At 43.7% G+C, this 24,300-nt stretch overlaps 1 protein-coding gene across 1 annotated transcript in view; it reads left to right on the top strand.

Annotated features, from left to right (window-relative positions):
• Positions 1-20,323, top strand: part of LOC143321680 (chemokine-like protein TAFA-5) — a 36,743-nt gene extending 16,420 nt beyond the window's left edge. The window contains exons 3-4 of the mRNA XM_076732191.1: positions 7,256-7,383; positions 17,903-20,323. Coding sequence (XP_076588306.1) covers positions 7,256-7,383; positions 17,903-17,911 — 137 coding nt within the window. The 3' untranslated portion in view covers positions 17,912-20,323. The remainder of the gene's footprint in view (positions 1-7,255; positions 7,384-17,902) is intronic.
• The last annotated feature ends 3,977 nt before the right edge of the window (positions 20,324-24,300 follow it).

The raw sequence follows: 24,300 nt of genomic DNA, 5'->3' as shown, positions 1-24,300 counted from the left end.
CCTCCTTCCTCAACTCTTTGTGCTAAGCTAGGCTAACTATGCACTATACAGAGATGAAAATGGTGTTTGTCTATTTTCTTTCTCATTTGACTCAAGTCGATGTTGAAAATGTTGTAACTGAAGATAAACGCTTGATATTCAGAAGTGCTGATGCTCAAGGTGTTGATGGAGCTGAGCAGGTTAAAGTTGGTGCTGGTGGAGCTGAACAGGGTAAAGGTGGAGCTGAACAGGGTAAAGTTGGTGCTGTTGGAGCTGAACAGGTTAAAGTTGGTGCTGGTGGAGCTGAACAGGGTAAAGGTGGAGCTGAACAGGGTAAAGTTGGTGATGTTGGAGCTGAACAGGTTAAAGTTGGTGCTGGTGGAGCTGAACAGGGTAAAGGTGGAGCTGAACAGGGTAAAGTTGGTGCTGTTGGAGCTGAACAGGGTAAAGTTGGTGCTGTTGGAGCTGAACAGGGTAAAGGTGGAGCTGTCGGGGATCAGAGAGGGTGGAGCGTGCTCTGCTGCTCTGGGAGGATATTTTCAGCTGCTGGTCGCTGCGACCTGTTTTCAGAGCCTCATCAGCAGCTTCCTGTTTTCCTGTTTTCTTGTCCTCCCTGAACGTCTCGACCTAAAAGAAAACCTGCCTGAACTCTTAGTGACCTCTTCGATGCCGTGAATGAGCAGCATTTCCTTTAATCAGTTAGTTATCTTAAAAAAAACAACATTAAATAACTGTTAAACGTTGAGGTACGACATGGACAAAAGTATGTGGACACCCGACCATTGCAGCCATATGGGACACTTGACACATACTTTTGGACGTGTAGCGTGAAGCCCATTAGAGAACACGAATACAAATGCTCGTGATGCTAAAGGCTTCAATAAAAAAACACATTAGAGCTCAGCGTGTCCCTCAGGGTGAGCAGACGGATTTGATGTATTGATCATTCGGAGTCTCGATCAATGTGAATGACAGATTATTGTCAACTGTCAGCAGAAAAAGTTGGATTTCCCAAAGTATTCAGTGCAGACTTGAGCCTTTGTGTGAGCTTTCTGTGACCTTTGCAGAGCTGCGAGTTGGTATTTATGTCACTTTGTGTTTTCTGTCGCAATCTCAGGTAACACCAACTCCAGAGTTTTGAAAAACTTTATTTCAACCCAAAGTAAACAAAAACTTGCCACACTCACATCATGGGACCTGCACGAGAAGTATTCAGATCATTTACTAAAGTAAAAGTAGAAACGCCACAAATTAAAAATAGGAATGATCCTGCATTGAAGTAAAAGTACACAAGTATCAGAGGAAAATGTACTTTTACAAAAGCTGTTAAATTAATGCAGTGCAGTAAAAAGTATTAGTAGTATAAGTATTTTATAGTAGTTCCCTCTGACGTGGAAATGTGACGAGTCATCAAATGCATCTTTTTGTGTAGTTTTGTTTTTCCAGAGTAAATTTGAGGCATGTTTCTGTGGAGTTTTTTAATTTCTTCTAATCTGGAGCAGCTGCAGCATGTTTTCATTCATGCTCTGCACCTCATTTAACTTCCATCCTTATTTTTATATATCTGTGTTTCACTTTAAAAACTATTTTACTTTCCAGGTGTTTTCAAAGCCAGAGCGTCGTCAGTGTCCAGACATCTTAAATAAAACTCAGACCTCCGTTTTCGTCTCGGTGACCTTTCGGCTGCACGTTGGTATTTATGTCAGTTTGTATCTCAGGCGACGGCTCGCTTCGCCTTTCGTCGTTCTGCTGCTCGAATCCAGCAGCAGAGCTCCGACCACCAGCTCAGAGGAAGTCAGCTCTTATCCGGCCTCCCACGTCTCCACTCTTCATCTGACTTTAACAAGTCCTGGTTCCAGGGCGGAGGTCCCAGTCTGAGCGGGACCATCCCAGCATGCATCGCAGGAGGTCAATCTGAGGGATTATTGTCTTCATGTTCACAGATGCAGACGCTTCATCAGGACTAAGATTAAGGATTAAGAAGACTCTGAAGCAGCTGCTGTTTCACTGCTTCGTCTCAGACGTCATCAGATTGACGGCGAGGAATAAGAAAGGCCACGAGGCTCCGAGGCTGCGGTGAAAGAACAAACGAGAGACGAGACCTTTTTGTTTCTCATCAGGTGCAGACGAACTGAAAAGGGCAGAGAGGCGGTGCGTTCAGGGACTGTGAGGCGTTCAGAGTGAGTCTGAGAGACGTGAAGACCTGCTCCGACCTCGACCTGAAGACACCAGAGAAGAAAGAAAATATGAAGGGAAGGAAATTTTAACGAAGCAGCAAATGTTTTTTCACATTTTCTTTTATCTCAGAATTTATTAATAAAATCTGCAAGAAACTACTTTTATGTTGTAAGAAAATGAGAGTTCAAAGAAAAGATCTTCAAAAAATCTCTCAATCAGATGTTTGTCTTGTAATTCTAAGAATATCTTGTGATTGAGATACTAATGACGTCTTCATCTGATGATTTTAATACACCTCTCCTGTCGCTGAGACGGTGATTATAAAATCTGCGTCTCATAATTAATACGAAACGTCTCCTTTTCTTTCTGGATGCTGCGAAACAGACCCTCAGGAAAGCAAGCGTGAAGTAAAGGACGACAGCGCAGAGGAAAGCGGATTAAAGGAGGGAAGCATGAAGAAAAGGAGAGTAAACAAAACAGGAGGAGAAAGAAGAAGAAGAAGAAAAGTGATGATGATTTTCTTTCCCTCTGCAGCTCATCAAACTCGATCTGTCCGTCCTTTAAAGGAGGAGTAATGGCTTCCGTGTCCACTTCCTGTTCTGCGGCACACTTTTTTATTTCCCTCCATCTGTTTGTTCTTTGCCTCATTTCCTTTTTGTTTGTTCGTCCTTCTTTCCTCCCCGTTCCTCTCGTCCTCGGGGGACGAGGCAGCGTCCCTCCTTCTGGACACCGTCTTTGATGAATGAAGCGATTACAAAATGGCCTCCTCTGTTTTCGGATAAATGAACTGCGCTGAGCGGCGGCGGCGGCGGATGGATCTACGTCGCGGTCGTTCATTAATCAGCACGCTGATGCAGCGCTCGCAGGTGTTCAGGTGTTCACTTACACCTGAGATTAATCCACAACACTGTTAATGTGAAAGTTTCCGTTTCTGACTGTTTTCTATATTTAACGCCTGAAAACTCTGAAACTGAACTCAGCTGAAACCGCTCCTGCCGTCCAGGTGAAGTGACCTTGAGCGAGGCACTGAACCCCGGTCACACGAGAAAGTCAAGCATGTGATTTTTTTCAGTTTTACACTGTAAAAGATTAGAAAAGGAAAAAACAGGTCAGTATTTTGAGCTTGAAAACATCAAAAATCGTGATTTTCGTGTCATTTTGTGTGACCTTGGATTGGGGGCTGACCAGCTCAGGCTTCGTATCGGGTCCTGGTTGGACATTTTGTCTTGTTCTCTCTGAGTTGATGTGTTCAGTCTGAACGTTTCCAGCTGAGTTCAGGAAACAGCAGCATTTCCAGCCTCTGCGAGGGGTCTGATAAAACGCTCAGACGCCGCTGAGGTAATGGAGGTGTTTTGGAGGGAAGCGTGCGGCGCGCTCGCTCAGCAGAGACGTCGCACGCCGCTGTCGGCTTCCATCCTCGTCCTCAGCAGGAAACTCGGAGGGGCTGTGATTACACGTCGTCCTCTCAGAAACAAACAGGGCGCCGCTGCTTCCTGCCGCTCTGCTCTCTGACACCTTTCATCGTGTCTCGGGGGGGGGGGGATCTGAGCGCGCTCAGTGCGGAGGGAGGCGGCGAAGTGTTTCCATGCAAACCTGAGCAGGAAGACATCGCCACAGCGAGCACGTTCACACAACAGCTGCTCTGTCAATAGTATACACATCATCAGCTGACGTCCAATCAGCATTCAGCATCTCTGCTCCGTCATGTCATGTTAGGGTTTTTCTCACACTCACACACGTTCGCTGGTTTTCACACTTCTTTTTTTTTTTTTTTTTTTGACCTGTCTGGACGTCAGCCACCTCTGAAAATAGAAGAAGAGGAAGACGAGGGAGGAGGAGGAGGAGGAAGGGCAATGACCAAAATCTATTTGCTGTGCAGTGCACAATATCAACCCTCTGCAAATAGGCTGTTTGCAGATGATGTCATGTCGCTCTTATGTTGTGGCGCGAACTGCAGATGGAGGGCAGGAAGTGGTTTTCTGCATAGGAAACACTTTAAAACACACAAATTACAGCTGCTCAGATCAGTCAAACCAAGAAACCACGAGGAGCTTCTATTGAGTACCAAAAGTTGTTGTTCACAAGGGTGAAAAATGCAAGAAATTGACTAAAAACGTGAGACAAAATGTCTTGTTAACTGTCTGCTGTCGGAGGGAGCGGAGTTGAATAATGTTGGAAATGGTGTAACAGTAGCTGTTGTTTTAAATCTGCGGTGACAGATTTGCTGGAAGGTTTTTTCTCTTTTGATGGAGCTAATCTAGCAGACTCTTTGCAGTCTTCATGCTAAGCTAGGCTAGCAGCTTCCCCCTGCCCACGGTGCTCTGGAGGAGACCGAGGGTTTACCGACGTGTAAATATTTCTTTAACTCTGAAAATAACCTTTTTATGCCTTGGCTGAAGTGTGTCCTCATTCTGGAGGAGGAGCCCTGCGTCTCCATCACGATAAGAGGTGTGAGCAATGTGAGAATTTAATTAGGTATCATGGCTGAGAGGAGCTGCTGTTCAATAGGAAATTGGTTTGATAATTGGGGGCTAACGGGCTATCACAATCACACCGCTGCTCCGCTGCTCCAAAGGGAGAACTGATTACCTGGTTATGTATTACAGGCCTGTACAGCCTTTCATTTTCTTCATCTATCCCCCGGCTCAGCGCGGAGTGTAATTTAGTTTGGGGAATGAGAGCGATGCTGGAGCGACGGGAGCGACGGGGTCAGTGAAGTGTCGCCCAAACAGCAGGAAATCCCTCAGAGTGAAGGATTCATTTCCAAATGAGATGACAGGAAGAGAGAGAGGCCAGAGCTCCCACTCGCTCTCACTCTCTCTGACAATCACACACAAACGAACTGTGTGCAGCTAGAAAACGACATTAAATCTGATAACAGAGTCTTTATGACGTAAATAAATGTGAGCGCTTAGTGCTGTGAAACAATCCGCTGCATTGAACGTGGTCTAAACGTGGCTTTAGAGCTACTCGGTTTTGACTACCTTGCCTTGTCTTGTCAATCAAAAGGCAAACAAGAGGCAGGAAGAAGGGGCATCATTTCGATCAGCTCACCTGAACCTGCTGTGCTGCTGAGAAGAGAATCCCTGGATTCACCTGTGGAAGAGCAAACATGTCTTTGAAGTCGCCTGTGCCAGTAATTCAGATTCAGATTCAGAGAAACGGTAGCTAGAAGCAGGGATAACATGCAAATGTGTGTAAATGTAAATATTCCATCAATCCCAGCTCTTTTAGAATAGGAAACTTTGCATTGCATTTATCTTAAAGAGTCACACCGAGCTGAAATAAGAGGAGCACATGAACGAGGTAAATAACATAAATCATTTAGTTTCTTTCAGGCAGGTCAGAGAAAATAATGATAGTGATGAAAATAATAGTAATAATAAGTAGTTTTAGTGGGAGTAGTCGAAGTAATAATAATAATAATGATAATAATAACAAGAAGAATGTGTGTTACGTATGAAACATTATGCTACATTGTTAAACATTCTGTTGCATTATGTAAAATCTAAAAATATATAATGTAACATTCATACATTACTTCAGCGTTTGTATCTCTTCCTGCAGCGTTCGTGCTGCAGTGATGATTCATGTCAAACTTTACGTGAGTGAATTCATTTTTGAAAACGTTTTATAGAAAGTCATCACATTCACACCTCAGTCATCTCATACGCACAGTCTGCTCACGATGGCCAATTAAACAAGCTCAGTGTTAGGATGCGCAGCGTATCGTGAAGCACTGCGTTAAATGTTAATGTAAATACGTGTATGATGAGTATTTTAGCTCCGATGCTGAAACGAGTTCATGTGATCATCATGTCAGTCACGACGGGAGAAGGCTGGCCCTTCATTGATCGCATGCATTTGTTTCTCTGATCTGTGTCGCTGTGTTTGATGCTTCCTCCTCCATCTTTTCCTCTCCTTAACAAGCTTTAACTTTTCCCCCGTGTGTTTTCCCTCGGGGAGCAGCGGCCATCTTTGATGAGATGCACATGCTCTTACTCATACTCGTATACATGAAGTGGAGTCACAGAGACATCTGCTCCATCGTTATGACCTTTGACCTCCTCAGGACTGACTGATAGTCACGTGGATTCTCTGGAGGTTTGATATGTATCCCAGAATCCTTCACTTCAGGGGAACATCCACCAGGTTCACGCATGAAGATCATTATACAGGACACATACCATAACCGCTTATACAAGCTGTGACTCCAACCTCACGTTAAAGGGCCACTCTCAAGTCTTTTGTGGCTCTTGAGGAGACCCTGATGACATCACTATGATGTCATCAGGGTATCACATTTTGGGTGTAGATTACAAATATATGCAAAGCCTGCATTATAAACTGGAGGCTGAAAGACATTTGTCAGGCAGGGAGGAGACGATATCAGGTTGCATTATGGGAAATTTAGAGCTTGACCCACACAAGTCAGGATATCTGAGGCTCTGACTCAACGTCCTCTGATTCTGGTTATTCCTTGTTAGCTGGTTCCAGCTCAATTAATTTCTGGCATCATCTTCCTCCTCTTCAACACCCCCCTCCTCTCTCTCTCTGTGGGCCAATCAGAGAGCCACAATATGCAAATGTGGTGGTGAGAATGTCCTATTTCTTTATAAATAGCTGATTGTGATGAAGAGGAGGTGTGTACAGTAAACAGAATCAGCACTCGGATGTTCAGTTTGGTTTCCACTTTCTTTGGAGATTTAAAGATCTGATGTTTACACAAAAAGTCACAATCTAATGAGAATAGAAGTCAGAAATTTGTGAGAATAAAGCTGCAATTTCAAGAAAAAGTGGTATTCTTGTGAGAATAAGGTTGAAAATTTACAATTAAAAGAGGCAAATTGAGAAAAGCGAAGACGCAGAGATGGAAAGCTGTGAAGTGAAGTGATGAAGTTTGTGTAAAATGACTTTGACATCAGTGTTTTCAGAGTGAAAGTTTGTGATTTGTGATTTTAGAAGAAAGAAGAGGTGTGTTTACAAGACATCACAGTATGTTTTTTGACAGCGAGTCATTGAGAGACGTTTACTAAGACAATAAAAGTCAAACAAACTCACCATCTCTCCTCTTCCTCCTCCTCCTCCTCCTCCTCAGTTCGTATCGTCTGGAGTCGACAGTGGTGTGAGATGACTCCGTGTTTGGACGATGAAGGCTGCGATCTCCTGGTCAATCAGTCGGGCTGGACCTGCACGCAACCAGGGGGCCGAGTCAAGACCACCACGGTGAGAACAGAACCGAGCCGGACCGGGCTGGACCTGAACCGGTCCCGCCTGATCACATGTGACTGATGTCCTGTTGACTTACACTTCAGATGTATTCAACAGGAAATACGTCACATTATGGAATCAGATGTTAAAGGTAAAAGTTGGAGGTCGGTGCGGATGCACACTGTTGGATTCATGACTTGTCTTTATCACCTTTCCACATCGCTGCCGCAGACATGAACATGTGAATTTGCTCTAACGCGGCTCTTTTTTGTTGCAGCAGTGGGTGAACAGGGCACAGTTTGTGTCTGTACTTCTGTAAATCAGCGGATGTGTTGAGTTTGTGCCCTTCATTCCTTCTTCTCCGCATTTCCTCTTTTCCTCTGTTTGTGTGTTTAATTTCAATCAGAGATCTAATTTTAACACCAGCCTCTAATAACATAATAACATCCTCTAACGAGATGTTGGCCCTGCGTGTGTGCGTGCGTGCGTCTGTGTGTGTTGATTGAATAATTGCTACCCATGAGCACTCTCTCTTCTCCGTCTGCCTCTCTTCACAGCGGCTGATTAAGGAGTTGTTTCAAGAGCCTCTTCAGGCGGCGCGTTTCGCCACATCAACCAAACCTCATTCATAATTTGTTGATTTTTAAAACACAACTCTTCATCTTCCTCCTGTTCTCTGTCGCTCTTTGTTCAGCTGCAGACTGTTGGTTTGATGAGGCTGATTCACGGCTTTCCTGGTTTCATGCAGCTTCAGATGTGAGAGTTTAGTTTCTTTGTGTTTCTGCGTTAGCGTCTCTTCACCTGCACTCTGATGAACACTCACCTGTGACCTGCACCGTCACCCCTTTCTTTCATTTTCAACCTACAGTTTCTTGGATATCATCACCTGTGGATGTTTGGATGTCCAATTAAGATTTCACTCAGAGCTTATATACAATTTACATTATATTGACTGACCTCAGACCAGCGATCCTGACGAACAAAACAAGATGAAACCTACAAAAATACACACATATATGTACACATACACACACCTATAAAACAACCCTGCTAAACCTCAGCATCTTCATCTCTGATCAGCTTAAATGAAATATGTGAAATCTAAATAAACATCACACATCAATACAACCAAGGCCTTTAGAATCCCATCACTTATCATCACGTCCCAGGTGTCATCATTATTTACCTGTCTAACATCCTCAATAACAACAACAACAACAACAACAACAACAACAATAAATATAGATACAGGTAAATAAATGCAATAATTAATGAAGTCATTGCTTCTAAGATAAGATAAGTTAAGATAAGATTGATACCAGGCCGGGGAAACTTTCTTGTTACAACAGGAACAGAATAAAAAAGTCGACGTAGAAAACAGAACAAATAAACAATAAAGATAACAAATTAAATCAATGAAAAATAATAAAATCAATCAATATCTCCCAATATGATTTCACATTTAGTTGACTTCTTTCCAAAATCTAATGTCTTTACCATTTTTAAATATAGTGTGTAAGTTCCTCAAATGACATAAATTTGACGACAATTTTGATAATCAATTGTTTAATTTATGACGTAAAACCTCCAACCAGTGTGAGGATTTTCTGCTTTTTTCTGTTTTATAGAACCGAAACCTGAATCTCTTTTGGGTTACAGACTCATATATATATAATGAATGGATCCATCTGTAAGGACACTGATTAAAACTGCAGTTATTTGGTCAAAAATCAAGTTTTCTCCAGCAGAAATCAAGCTGCTGTGATCTCAGACAGCAGCTCTGCAGGATGCTTAGAAATCAGACGACTCCAGGATGACGACTGTAGCCGTCCGTCTGCCCGTTTCCTCTGCTGACGGGCAGCTTCCTGCATCACCTCCTTCTGTCCTGCGTTCTGGTTGGTTGCTTTGAGACGAGGCGTCCGCTCTGTGAATAATGAAGTCTGTCAAACCGCCGCTGACTTTCACACGTCAGGACGCTTACAGAGCTCCTTCCTCTCTGCCCTGTCTGGGAGTTTCTCCTCCTTTGGGAACTTGTTGTTTTAAAGATGGACAGCAGAGCGAGGAGCCGCCTGCCGTCCTCAAATTCAGATCGCTGGAGCGTCGCCTCTCGGCCTCCTGGGGACTCCGGCAGACGCTCCTGAAACACTGCAGGACGTCTGGAGCCGGAGCCACGTTGGGGATTTTAGATGTTACGCTTTTGTTTTTACTTTAATTTGCATTTCTACATGGCAGCGTATGAAAAGGATTCACCATGTTGGAGGTTTTCAAGATGTTTCACAACACTGAATCCAAGCAGATTGAATGTGGCTTTTCATACAGAAGATGTTAATTAGCACTGACGGGGGGTGTAGTTGGACTTTGGCTGAATCATTTTGCATTTTCACATTTCTGCAAACTGCACATAAAAAGCTTTGGAAAAATCCCTTCATGCATGCACCCACTCATAAGTCCTTTTTTGAACTGAATGATCTTTATTTAAACAACCATTCATTAATCTTAACCCAAGATGAGCATGATGAGCGGATGGTTTCTCTGATCTGGACCAGACTCTCGCTGGAAGAAGTTTGATCCTGTGGTCCGACGAACGTCTTCCGCTCAACGACGCTCTTCATCTCTTGTCTTCACGTGGCTGAAAGATGGCGGCGGCTCTGCGCTCAACACATAAATGAGAAAATCAAATTTTTTTTAAAAGGAGCGTTACAAAAACAAGCTCGTCTGCTAATGAAGGACAGCAGATCTGATTCTGCTCTGAGGCAAATTAAATTAACGAGACGCAGCTCTGAGTGGGCGGACCGACACGAAACTGGCTGTGTTTACAGGAGCGGACGAATCAGCGTTCATTAAAACTGTGAGAGCGGCATCAGAGGAACAAAGGACGTTCAATTAGCCCTGAGGAGGTTTACAGGCTTACAGAGATGCACAGAAAGTGTAGAGGATTTAATTGGTGATATATAATGAGTCTGGATGAGGCAAACAGACCTACAGTGATCCTTCACACAGTTTGAAGTCTCTGCAGACTGATGGAGACTCTTTAAAGGACTTCATAGTCTGATGAAAGACGGAGCCCGCAGCACAACACTTTTTACCGCTGGGCCTCCTGTACGAACATCCTAAACCTCTGCTACAGACTCTGGTCCGTCCCAGGTGAGAGTGAACTGTGGAAATCTTTGTCCTAAATCACAGACGATGCAGCAAAAACAGGCTCCATCAAAATCCTGACGGCTGAAATGTTGATCTGTAAATTCATCTGCAACGGCAAAATATCTCATCTTACAAAGCAACGCTTGTGCTGCTTGTGTCCACAGTGCTGTTAAACCTCTTCGTGGTTATCTTGAGGCACAAGCAGCACCTGGTTCAGGTAAAGGAAGGATCCAGCACAGTCTCACAGCAGTGAAATTTAATCTATTCATTTACATGGACTCGTGCATCTTTCATGTCTGCACCACGCCGTCAAGTAAGCAACAATTACAAATCTGCATGGTTAGCTTTAGGAAAAGATTTGGTTTGGGTTCAAATAAAACCATCAGAGATGATTATTGACATCACACAGGTGCTGAACACGAACCCTGAAAGATGAAGTGAAGTGAACCAGGACGCACAGCGTGATTATCAACGTTTAACTGAATCAAATCTTTCTGTAATGTTAACCAAACTACTGACATCCCTGTCAGAACATGTTAACATGCTAACATGCTAAACTGCAATGCTGAACATGCTAAACATCAGCATGTTAACATGAAGATGTTAGCATGCTGACATTAGCATCGTTAGCATTAGATGTGAACAGTGCGCCTTCCACTTGGATGACTGCGAACTCCTGTTATTGTTATTTAATAGTTAAGATTATTTTACTTTTTAAGTTCTCATACTGCCATCTAGTGGCGTTGGTCTGAACTTATTCTCTCTGTCTGCAGGTTTCTGTCCAAATGCAGTGTAAATTTTCACCAAATTTCAAGAAAACCTGATTTAAAAAAAGTGAATTAAGGCGTGTTTCCATCCACTGCTGTTTATGAGTAGGCAATTATTAGAAGTTGGTTTGTCCGGAAAAACAGCAGGTGGCGCTAATTCTCCAGTCAGGAGCCATTGAACCACCATTGAACCACCTCATTAAATGAGCACCAGTCAAAATGTGAACAACTACGTGAGCTGAAACCCAACTTCTGGTCGGGATTTGGACATGAATTTCCTTTCAGCATTCTAGTTTGTACTATAATGTTAAAAATAAACTTTATTTGTGTCACACCTTTCATACAAGAAATGCAGCTTAAAGCGCTTCACATTAAAGAAAACCACATGAACCTAGTGCTTCACGTAACAAGACAGAGAATGAACAGAGTTATTTTAAAAATAGTTCCACTGATTCGCAGGAAGCCGAGCACCTGTTAAACGTCAGCAGTGCTCTGCGCTCCGACTCGTCTCAGGTGTTCCGACCTCAGCTTACCCGCCTCACAGGTCTGGTGCTGAGCTGTTACCTGTGTCGCAGCTGTCACACGAGAGGCAGGTACAAACAGTCCGAGAGAAGCCGAGGCCTCCTCACCTGAACGCTCACCTGTGTGTTTCACAGGCAGCCTGTAATTTCCCAGGAGGACTTTAAACATCTATAGGCTCAGAGAATATTAAAAATGGGTTCGTAGCTCCCTTTAATATTTTAAGAAGCTGCAGCTTTGTAATATTAATGAGACAACTTCTGGGCTGTTTTTACTTTGGAGGTGGAATAAATAGTAACGGAGCTCATTGTTCCTCATCACCGGCCGCAATTCATCATAAAGCAATTATGTTGGAAACAAGGCCGTCTGCTTTCCAGTTTACTCCCAGCTGCAGTGTTTATCATGGAAGCAGCAGACAATGCGCACACACACACACACACACACACACACACACACACACACACACACACACACACACGCACACACGCACGCACACACACCTCTGATAACTGTGGGCTGTACTTGCTGTTGTGTGAATTAAACTAAAAGCTGCTTCCTGTTCTCTCCTCTGATGATATCTGCTGCTTCCTGTGTCTTTCTCCTGATATTAATGTGTTTGTTTGCTATTAATTAACTCTGTGTTAACGAGCCGCAGACAGTAATGTTCCTGTATTCATGCCGACTCCTGATTGGTTGGTTTCTAATGCGTTTTATTTTGCATCTTTGATAAAATAGAAATTATTACTGCAGCTTGTGTTTGCCTCCATCGCAGCCTTCTTCTTCTTCTTCTTCTTCCTCTTCTTCTTCCTCTTCTTCTTCTTCTAACCTGTTTACAGTTGCACTTTGTTCACACGCTCGTGAAATCAGGTCACCCCTCTCATCAGACGGCGTGTGTTCATGTAACTTGGTTCCTGTAGAAACAGCAGCAGGAACTTATTTTGACGTCTGGAGGCGACTGGGTGTCAGTTTCAGTCAGACTTTGAATTTAAAGGCACAGTAAAGTCAAAATGGATTTGCAGCTTCAAAGCTGTTAATTATACGTGTTGTTCAGTTTAGTTCAGGAGGCCGAACGCTGAAATGATGTCTCTGTTTCGGCTGGTTGGACTCTCCTCGTCGCGTCGTTCATCTCGCTGCTGCAGGAGCTCGTTCGGTCATTTTTGGGGTTGTTGAATGTGTTTGTGCTCCTGCAGCAGCGTCTCTTCACCGGAGCTGATAATCACACTTTTCATTCAGTTTGTCGTTGGGTTGAACCTGGTGAAGCTGCTCTGGATTGACCTGCCTGGATTGACCTGCTCTGGATTGACCTGCCTCTGGATTTTCGATCAAACTTACCTTGTTGCGGTTATCTTGTTGATGTCGGTTTCTAACCGACATCACGTAACTTTATTGTCTCCAGAGTTGTTAATGATTTTGTTTGCATCGACCTGAACCTCACTTCAACTTCACTGTGATTTCATTGCATGTATTTCTACATATGGACAGTTAAGAAATATGATAGTTTCCTCCAAAAAATTTCAATTAAAATGTAGTGAAGGAAAACATTACTTACAGAATACAGTATAAATATCAAGCTGCAGTCAACAACTGGTTAGCTTAGCTTAGCACAAAGACTGAAAACAGGGGGAAACAGCTAGTCTGGCTCCGTCTGATGGTAATAAAAATCCCCCTACAAGCTTCTTTAAACACATTGAGGTTTTACAGGATCGATTTTGGGTTTTAATATAACATTAAAAAAAAAAAAAAACAGATGACGTGTTAGCTAAGGAGCTTTAGCGGTGCTGGAAGGCATTTTGTTATTGTCATGTTAGCTGTTTCCCACTCTTTCCAGCCTTTGAGCTAAATTGCTAACTGGCTGCTGGCTGCAGATCACATTTACAGAACAGGCATGAGAGTTTTATCATTTTGATTTTAATCACGACTTAAAGATCTTGTTAGCGAGTCCAAATTTCTTCACGTGATGCTGCAATGCCTCTTTGGGTTTTGGTGAGAAGCGGATTAGAAACCCAGTCACGTACATCTGTGGACTGTTTGAACACTAACAGCCTGTCAGGCAAACAGAAGGAAACACAGATCAGAGGTGTTAACGAAGAGTAAACTCAGTCAGAGAGGTTTTTATTGTGAGTCTAATCTCCAATTACAGAAGCCAATTTAAGACTTGATAGTTTGTTTGCGAGCTAATGAAGCGCAGATGAACCCGCAAACAGAGTTTAATAACGTGTGTCGGCTTTGTATGAACCACTTTTTGTGTTGCTGTTAAAACGCTGAGCTCCTGTCGTCTGTTGGCCGTCCTCAAACCGGATAAACTCTGTGCTCTGAAAACTTGTTTCAGGCTGTTGCATTAAGATTTCTTCGCTGATCTTCATCCCAGAACACGCAGACAGCTCAGTTTGGTCGTCCACGAGTCCACTCGGTTTGGTCTCCGCTGCCGTTTGCACTGAATCTGTTATTTGTCTTAACACCTGGCTGTGAATTAAAAGCTCTCTCCCATTAGGGGACAGGTGTGAGCGATGTGTGACAGGTGCTGCCTTCTGATCCTCTTCCTGTAATTGATCCCACTGGGCTGCCAGACTTTAGCGGGAGCCAATCAGAGCGCATGTTTGAACTGTGTGGCCTCAGCTACAAAGTCGACAGCAGGAGACAGGAAGTGTTTGATTGTTGTATCATCAGGTGAAAACGAGACTTTCTCTGTCCACAGTTAAGTTAGCAATAATGAATCTGCAACATTCGGTTACCCTTTCAAAATAAAGCTCCCGACAAACATTTCAGGCGACTAAAACCAGTGGAGATCTCCACTCGAACTTAAAATAAAGTTCTGAGAGTTTGAAGCACATGTGACGACGCAGCCTCAGGTGTGTGTCTTTAAAAACCCGCACTGTTCATGTCTGGAAGACACTTCATTTCATCTCTTTCACTCCTACACGATCATTATAGTCTGCGAGTGAGGATGTAATTTGCCCTTACAAAGGTGCAATCAGGCGTCGCAGCAGAAAGCAGAACTCATTTGTGCCTCGCTGCATCGGCTCACCTGGAGGTGTTTTGTTTCATCACGACATGACTGTCCTTGAAAGAAGTGAGTGACTTTACCTGTCTGTATGTTTCTGCATGTTTGTGTGTGCGTTTGCGTGTTGAAGCCTCACGTCTGGCGGAAACCAGGTTCTTTGAATTTATTTTCGGTCACACCGGGAGAAAACGACAGAGGAACAAATCACAGTCTGCTCAATCAGACAGAAATCCAATTCTCCTTGGAGAGAAGGTGAACACAGCATGATGCAAATTCAGAGACCGAACATCTTTTTTTTTTTTTTTTTTTTTTTTGCTGTTCTCACCTTGTTTTCTGCTCACATGGAAACTCTCAGGGGTCAGTTTGACTGAAACCTGAAGGAGGTCGCATCAGTTTTCCTCTCACTTCCCTTCAAACCAGCGATGTTGTGAGTCAGTCAGCAGCTGGTTCGGTCCTGAAAACAGGTTCCCAGATGGCAAATATCCTCGGTCCAGTCTTTGGGTTATTGTGTCCAACCAAGTCTCACTCAAGGTCAAGTCTCGCTCTGAAGTCTCGTGAGAGTTGAGTTGTTGCAAGGCGACATCGGTGGAAAGGTGAGTGGAGTACAGAGGTCGTAGCTTAATGTTCTTTCAGCGCCATGACTGAAAATTTAGCTGATTTTCACAACCAAACAAGCAACGAGTGACCTCTTGCGAGACTTTGGTTTCAAACGTCGTTGTTCCCATTAGCACAAAAACATGAGAAGACAGGTTGAACAATACCAAAGTTCCCTTTAAGTCTTAGTTCTGACAGAAAAATGTGCTGATCTGATTGATCTGATCGATCTGTATCGTGTGGGATGGATCCATTTGAGGTTTTTTGGCACCAGCCCCGTCATCGTGCTTTTGCTGATGTTACCAAGACGCACCAGGGCGTTACCATCCGAATTAGTTTTATTTCAGTCTATATTCCTTTTTGTTGAATGTGCACCATTAAAAAATTCATACCACATTTAGCCGCCGGCGGTCCCTGTCTGCTCTGTAACCATGGAAACAATCACTGGATGACTTGTGATGCTGCAGAAAGCATCTAAACATGATGATGGAGCAACGTTCGAGGTTAATAGGGCTGGTTCTGATGTCCAGGCTAATCTCTGATGTTCACTCATTGGACTGAACACATCAGGACAGGATGCTGGAGTGAGCTGTGGCCCAAAGGACTGTCTCCTCTGTGAGTGAAGACTGAAACTGGGCCACAGGTTTTCTGATTGTTTTCCAGACGACCTGAGCTCAGAGCGCCACGGCGGCGGTGGAAGCGTTGCCTGCGTTTCCTACGGAGACGCTTCACGTCTGATCTGACTGCAGGAGCTGAAGCAACATGTTTGAAATGTTCCAAACGCACCTTCACCTCCACATTTAATCAGCTGTGAGCGGAGTGTTTAGGGACCCTCTGCATGTTGATGCTGTTTCAGAGTGATGTATGCTTCTCGCTGTAATCCACCTCGTCCTTGTCTGACTCCTCCGGCTCTTTTAGGATTCCAGCTGCAGTCAAACAGGACGGACATGAATAATTCAGGGGTGTGCGTCTCAGAGGTGCCGCCGCTGCTTCCTCTTCCTCTTCCTCCTCTTCTTCTTCTTCTTCTTCTTGTGAGTCCTCACCTGAAAGCAATTACAGAGAGCACTGCCTCCACAGAGGGGACAGAAATGAAGTGTCCCCGCTCATCCCCAGAGCTTCACGTTTTTAATCAGAGTCTCAGCGCCTTCAGGAGGACATGTCCACACTCAGTGAGATGCAGACAGCGTAGCGTAGCGTAGTTCTGCATGAAAAACACCAAACTTCATGACTCATTTATGTCATTTTGATATTTGCTGGCGATGTAACAGAGTTTAATATTATCAAGGTGTAACCAGAGAAGACAAACCTCAGACACAATGTCCATATAAAGACAGGCTGACACCTGCCAGAGATGATGATAACAACATTGTGATCATAAACTTATTGATCATGGACGCTGATATCTGTGAAAGCAGAAGTGAAAAGCTGATATTTATGTTGATCCAGAAACAAACAGACGAGGTCCAACATGAAATTCACGTCTGTTCAGGTTTGTCGACGTCTTTCACTGTTTGTCTTGAGCTTTAGAGTCAAACTCGGCTTTTCAGGTCTTTTTTTAAACACCTCATCCTGGAAACGTTGGCTCAGGAGCTCTTTCTAAGCTTTCCAGTCAGCTGTACTTTGACGGTGTTCCTCCGAATGTTTCCGTCGATATTTCAGCTCCTCATTTACTCTGCTTGTTACCTCCTCGCTCTGCGTCTCCGACATGCAGAGACGTGTTGTTGTATAAATTCTCATCCTGTCTGTGACTCTGGGTTTGGTTGCAGATCCAGCTCAGCTGCTTTAATTGGACCAACTGTGTGGTTTTTAATTCTGTGGTCTGTGTGTGAGGCTCATTTTCTCTAATGAAGCCCAGCAAAGTTGAGACGTTCGCCTACAGCAACTGAAAGGGAAACATAAAGCCGAGGAGACTCAGACTGAACCCAAACAATACCTTCATACTTTTAATATGTATTATTTTGATATATTTCAGTCATAGTGCCACTTCGAAGTTACACAATGAACAGTTATTTCTAAGGCTGCACTGTTTCAGCATCCATTGCACTTGATTTAATGAGCACAGCTAGAACTGTACTGTCAGTATTTTATATTATTTATCGTATTCTATTTGATCGTCTCGCTGTCTTTTGCAGCATCGCCGTGTGTCTGATGTTTATGCCCGTAAAGTGTGCAGAGAGTTTTTGGCTGATGTGCAATAAAACTGAAGTTGCTGAAGTCTTTGTTGGTTTTCATTGTGGCTCTGAAAGAAGGAAGTTTCATTACCGTGTGCAAAATGAGAGGAATTCACAAGTTCTGCAGTATAGAAAGTCATTTAAACTGGTCTCACCTTCACCAGCTGCAGCATTAAAGCGATGCTTATGCAGGAAGGCGTCAGTAATAACAGGTAACACATTATTCTTTTGGTGCTTCAGGTGTATTCTGATGAAAATACTGTGGCGGTCTCCCTCTGCTCAGACCTGCTGATGCTCTGATTGGTTGTTCTCTCCTGACGCTGCTCACTTCTGTCCTCCAGGTCTCCTGACAGCGGCGGCAAGGACAGACGCTCCGCCGAGAAAGACTGGTCCCCACTGTCCATCGCCCATCGTCGCCGAGTGGAGCATCCGCAGCCGCCACAGCTGCCGGTGACCAATCATCGGCCGCCGTGAGAGCCGCGGGCGCGTCGGCGCTCCCCGCGTCTCACCTGAGCGACCTGTGGAGCTTGAAGCCTGAGGCTGTTTCCGGGAAGGAAGTGACTCCGTTTATTTCCAGGACGTTTGAAAAAAGCGGATCGTGACGAGCTGCTGGATGGATTTCTTTAGTTTGGCACAAACTCTGTTTCGTTTTTACAGACCAAAGATGAACAGAGCCGACGATGAGACGTTTCAGAGGGGCAGAGACGATCAGAAGCCTCCCCGCGCGCACACACACACACACACACACACACACACACACACACACACACACACCCATGTAAAGAAATGAACACATTGTGATATTATACAGGAAGTGACTTCACTGAGCAAAGTAAACTGTAAATGAGTTAATGATAAAAGTGTATGTGTTTGAGCAGAGGTGGAGCTGGTGGTGTTTGTGTTGGGACAGAGCAGCTGCTCGTGCTGAACTTCAGGCGGGTGGAGGAGGGTGGAGATCTTAGCAGGCATTTTTACGATGACTACGTCAAACTTTGTGCACTCTTAGCAAACACCTGAAGACATATTTCAAAGATTGGAGGAAGTCAAACAGGGCAGGAGACGCGTCCAACATGGAAACCAGGTGAAAACTAAATTCAGACATTCTTTCATATAAACACTCGCCTCTTTGGGCCCATTTTGATGTTATTTTAAACATGAAATCTGATTTATTTTGCCGCCTTTGCACTGAGTCGAGTCAGGTTACCGTCAGCTGATGGTGACGCCTGAAGTCCAACGCTTTGGTCCCGACTCAAACATCTCAACATGAATGTTTTTCCTGCGGCGCCACCATGAGGTTCACGTTTGATTTTCACTGAAACGTCTTGACGATCATTCGTTGGACTGTCATGAAATGTGGTCCCAACATTCACGTCCTCCTCAGGATGAATTGTAATAACTTTGATGATCTCTAACTTTTTCATCTAGCGCCACCATCAGGTCCAAATTTAACTACTTTCTGACCAAATGCCTTCAAAACTAAGACTCAGCTTCACTTTGTGTTTGATGCTAATTAGCACATGTTAATATTCAAACACACTAAACTAAGACTGTGAACGATACACCTGCTTAGCATCAACATATTAGCATTTAGCTCAAAGTAGCCATGCCTGAGTACGGTTTCACAGAGCAGCGGGTGTGGCTGCAGACTCTTAGTCTGCTGGTCGGCTCTGGTACAACATTATGCTGTTGTAACACAGCGCCACCCGGTGGACAGACAACATTTCCACCCAGACTGTCCAACTTGAACATATTCTCCGGGATGTTTGCTAACGGTGTGCAAAGTTTCCAGTTTTTATCCAAAAATCTGCAGAGTTCACAATGATTTCCGGTTCTTCTCCAGCAGACCACGTGACGCATCCAATCAGATTCTACATTTGGCCGACGAGCAGTCATGGCATGGCAGGTTTTAACGAATCAGCAAGCGAACCATCTCACACCGGCATGTCTGTTTGAGGGGAAAGAAGCATTCAATGTATTTTCAAAAGCCTAAAGTTCTATATTTAACAGTTTTATATGTTGTATCTTTGTAGAAAACTTTATTTAACACTCATTTTGCTCATGAAGTGGATTCACAGGCAGCTGCAGAGGTTTGAAGGCTGCTGCTGTCAAAGCTCGCTTATGGTTTCTCAGGAGGGACGGAGGAAGACTTTTTACCACTTTCTGATAACTTACAGAGCCTTTATAGGTTCTAACGAATGGCTTTAGCAATCATTAAAGAGGAATTTACTCAAGCTTTATAGGTCACTATTAAATTCTGAATCATTTATTAATGATTGGCCAGGTAGTGAAAATCCCTCTGGCTGCTTGTGTCTGCGTGTACAGATGTTTTCCAGGATGTCACAGACCTGAATTAAAGTGTCATGTTGGAGGATGAACAGCAGTCAAAAGTCTTTTTAAACCGTAAATTAAATAATTAACATCAAGTCATTCGTTACAACTTAAAAATGTTTTTTATGAGAAAGTGGCACTGAGTGCTCCTTCGGTTATTGTAGGTTACGTTCACCAAATCCCAGAATGTAGTGTGTTTTTAGGTCATTGCCTTATTCATCTCAGCCGGAGAGAAACTCGCCGTCTCTGTTTTGATGCTCTGCCGTTATGAAGCGTATTTTTCATTAAACAGAAAACACGACTTCATCTGCCTTTCAGCTCACAGCTTTTCTTCTAATGACACATTAAAGAGTTTCGCGTGGAAGCCGAGGAGGTAACAAGCCTGAAGCTGTTTCCTCAGTGTGTGATGTAAAATAAACAAAACCTCGCAAGTTTGAAGGCGGCATTCATCGCATTATCTCAGGTTCCCCACGCAAAAACTGCATTTTCAGTTCTATTCATATTTCACATGATTATTTCTGAATAAAAAATCGGGTGATGTTAAAGTGCATCAGATATTTAAATATGAACTTTGGCTCCTGAAAAACTGTGGCACTGCAAAAAGCTTGTAAACTATGTGTTTACAAAAAGGTAATTAAGATTTAACCTTGAGATAATGTCAGATAACGGCATATGAGGCGTTTGATATCCTCAGATAATGACATAATTAATCACAAGATTTGGATTTGATATGTAAACACTACAGTGAAGTCCTGACCTTCACATCACAGATAAGCACAGACCGGTGATGGTGTTGTCCTGCAGCGTAGAGGTGTTTTACTGTGGGTGCTCAGACAAACACCCTCAGGCAGGTGTCTATGAACAGGTGATTTCCAGGACCTCAGACTGACGGCTGTTCCACACTCGGCCGTCTCCCTCCAACTGAAGCCTTCACACATTTTCCTGCTGGATTCACAGAGTGAACGTGACAGTTTTCAGGCGTCAGATGAACTAAAAATACTGAGCAGAATGTAGGCTGAGCTCTCTGAGGCTTCGCTGCTCTTACATTATCCTCTTTTATTTATTAACTTTAAATTCTGGCCTACTTCTTCCCCTCAGCACTATTAGCCCACTTTTACACACAGAGCAGGAAACCACCAGAAAGCTGCTCCTCCTCAGCGTTACCTGAACGATACCGTCAACACCTGCAGATCACAGATCTAACAGCACCTCCTCCATCAGCGGGGCTTCAAACCAACAACTGCAGACTTCCAGAGAGTCCGCTCGGAGGGTAGCTCATCGTTTGGAGCAATATGGAGGTGACATTATCAAAGAAAGGAGCAATAGTCACAGTCAATACTCCAATAAGATCAGCCTTCAGCGCTTAAGTGGAGAGAGATTCAGTAAAGTTGTCATTTGTCATTGATTGGTTGCACAAACACCTGGCAGGCAGGTACATACTGTCCTCTCTCTGCTGGGACTCTGATCAGTGCTGAAGGTAAGTACTGCAGTACAGGTATGTAGTATTTTTTTGCAATTATGAAAGAATACATTGCAACACAAGCAGACGTCAAGACCACCTACCTCACTAATGGAAACCAGCACAAAAATGACCATGAGGGCCTTTTTATTGTGCATCAGCCTCATGTTTGCTCGCATATTGCAGCGTCGATGAATGCTTCAGGTCGTGGTTTCACCCGTAAGACACAGCTGAGACGTGAGCCTGCAGAGAGCTGCACAGATTAATGACAGCCATGTGTAGGACAAACACGTCTGATAAAGCTAGCTTTCAGTCAAAACCCAGTCGTCAGGTTACGAGGAGGCTGTGGTAGATAGTTATTATTAAAAACATAATATAACCCTAATACGGAGTTTGTGGATGTTTTGGTGAAAGCTAACGAGCCAAAGGGCTAAACATCCAGACTCAGGAGTGGCTGCTAACGTTAGCCGGCACGAGCCAACTATCCTGCAAAGCTAACTGTGTCTGCATTTCTCAAACACACCTCAGTGTGAAGAACGAGCTGCATTTCATCTTCACATGTTTGAGGAATGGACTGATGCTTTTCTAACCGCCTCACTGACACACCGTGAAGCTGCTTCCTCCACTGAAGGATACGTTTGACTCCTAAATTAAAGTTATCATAAAGAAATATAGCTTAGAAAATAACAGTAATTCAACGTGGAATAAAATTAACTATAAAAAAATCCAGAATCCAGGAGTCAACTGAGAACAGAGATGGAGATTTTTCTGTATTTTCTAATGAATATAATTAGAAAACATAATATAACCGACCAACTGATTAATCGATAATGAGAATAATCTTTAGTTTCCACCCCAGGAAGTGAAATTGAAAACATTTGCACCTTTTTTATGGGTTTCTTCCAACATTCGACGCTGCCGTCTATCATGTAGTGGCAGACGCATTCGTCAGCGTTGTGTGTTAATCACAGCGTCGTGATTGATGTAATGTAGATATTTAACGGTAACATCACAAACGCTGTGACCCCCCCACCCCCCACCCACCCACACACACACACACACACACACACACACACACACACACACACACACACACACACCCATGGCTGCAGGGAGCTGAGCTGATGTCAGCCAGTCGTCAGGCTCCATTTAACATCACTAACAACCTGAATACATTAACGCCTTTTATTACACCTTTGCTGCTGGGACTCCCTGTGTGTGTGTGTGTGTGTGTGTGTGTGTGTGTGTGTGTGTGTGTGTGTGTGTGTGTGTGTGTGTTTAGCTGAGAGAACGTTCAGCAGATTCACTGATAAGAAAATAACCGAGTTTCACTGATCTGCTCGTGTTTCTTGACCTGTCAGACGTCGCCTGTTCCTGCGTCGCAGCATTAAAGCTACAAGCTAACGGCTATCACACTTGATCTGATACATTGTGTTTTTATGTTTTTATGATTATTTTCACATATGACACAATTTAAATACTTGAATTGGTTATAATGGTTTATTGACCTTTTAGCTTAGCTTGTACAGGTTTTAGGGATGTGAAGCATTTGAAGATACTCAAATGGCATCACAATAATCAAAAATACCAACAGCAGGAGCATTTCAGTGTTGGACTGTTGTAGGATGATCCAGACTTTCATTTCTCATTTATATGTTTATTTATTGTGTATATTTGTGTTCGCCTGTGTCTGAGCTGGAGGAAGCAGCTTTATGGACACGGAGGTTCTGCTTCATGATCTGCCTCCATCAGCATAAACAGACTCCAGCTCCACGCCGTCGTCTTCATGACTGAACAATACGAGCAGCGTCAGTGCTGTTTGTTCAATGGTACGAGCAGAATCCATGGAAATGAATAAATTTAGCCTTTATTTATTATTGACAGATATAATAGACAAAACAACAATAAAGCCCGAGCTGTAAAACGCCAGAATCACATAATGATAAATAAATATCGCTCTGTTTCACACTTTGGTTTAAAGAAACAACATTTCTGGCAGAGCTGCTTCTTCTTCTTCTTCTTCTTCTTCTTCTTCTTCTTCTTCTTCTTCTTCTTCTTCTCACCACGAACACATCGGAGCTGTTTTCATCTGGAGTCTCACAGTTCAGACGTAAACTCTCTCTGCGTGTCTGTGAACCAGTCTGTGAATGTTAAAACCAGACTTGGCAAAGCTCAGCTGAGCTCTATTAAGCCCTGCCAGCTCCACTGACATGATGCCATTAAAATGTGACCCGTGTTGAGAGAGGCTGGGTTTGCTCTGTGTGTGTGTGTGTGTGTGTGTGTGTGTGTGTGTGTGTGTGTCCTCACATTTGATATTCCAGCAGTGTTTCTCAGCAGTAAAGACCAGTGTGGGAATCTGGAACAGTGATGTTTAGAGAGGCTTAGAGCTGCTCAGCTCAGTCACAGAAAAACAAAATGAAGACTCTTATTCTGAAAATCTGACGGCCTGGTCGAGGGCAGAGAGGAGGAGAAATATTACTGCGCTGCGTTTCCACGCCAAGTCTGAATTTATGTGAAAAGAGCAAAATGTTTCAGCCACGCTAGCAGCTTCACAGCACTGTTCTTCCAACACTTTCCAGATATCTCAATAACTGTTTGACAGATTATTATTACATTTTGTACATTTGACATTCATGTTCCCGGGTTCCTCTAGCTCCACCATGTGGTTCATGTTGGACTGACTTTTCATCAGATCGTCTTACTGACGACGTTCCCATCAGCCTCAGCTGTGCTCTTTATTGATTGCTACTGTAGCAAATGTCAGCATGCTAACACGCTAGCATAAGATGGTAAATATCATTCCTGCTAAACATCACCATGTTAATATTGTGAGCGAGTTCCCAAGCTAGCATTAGCATGTAGCTAAAAGCACGACTGTCTGTCCTGTCATGGACATCCATGGAAACCAGTCTGGCAGTCTGGCCGGACCAACTGATGTCGCCTTTAAAACTT

The sequence above is a fragment of the Chaetodon auriga genome, chromosome 6, assembly GCF_051107435.1.
Source record: "Chaetodon auriga isolate fChaAug3 chromosome 6, fChaAug3.hap1, whole genome shotgun sequence".
In the NCBI taxonomy this organism is placed as follows: domain Eukaryota; kingdom Metazoa; phylum Chordata; class Actinopteri; order Chaetodontiformes; family Chaetodontidae; genus Chaetodon; species Chaetodon auriga.
Note: the sequence above shows the minus strand (reverse complement) of the source record. Positions and strands in the feature narration are given on the sequence as shown.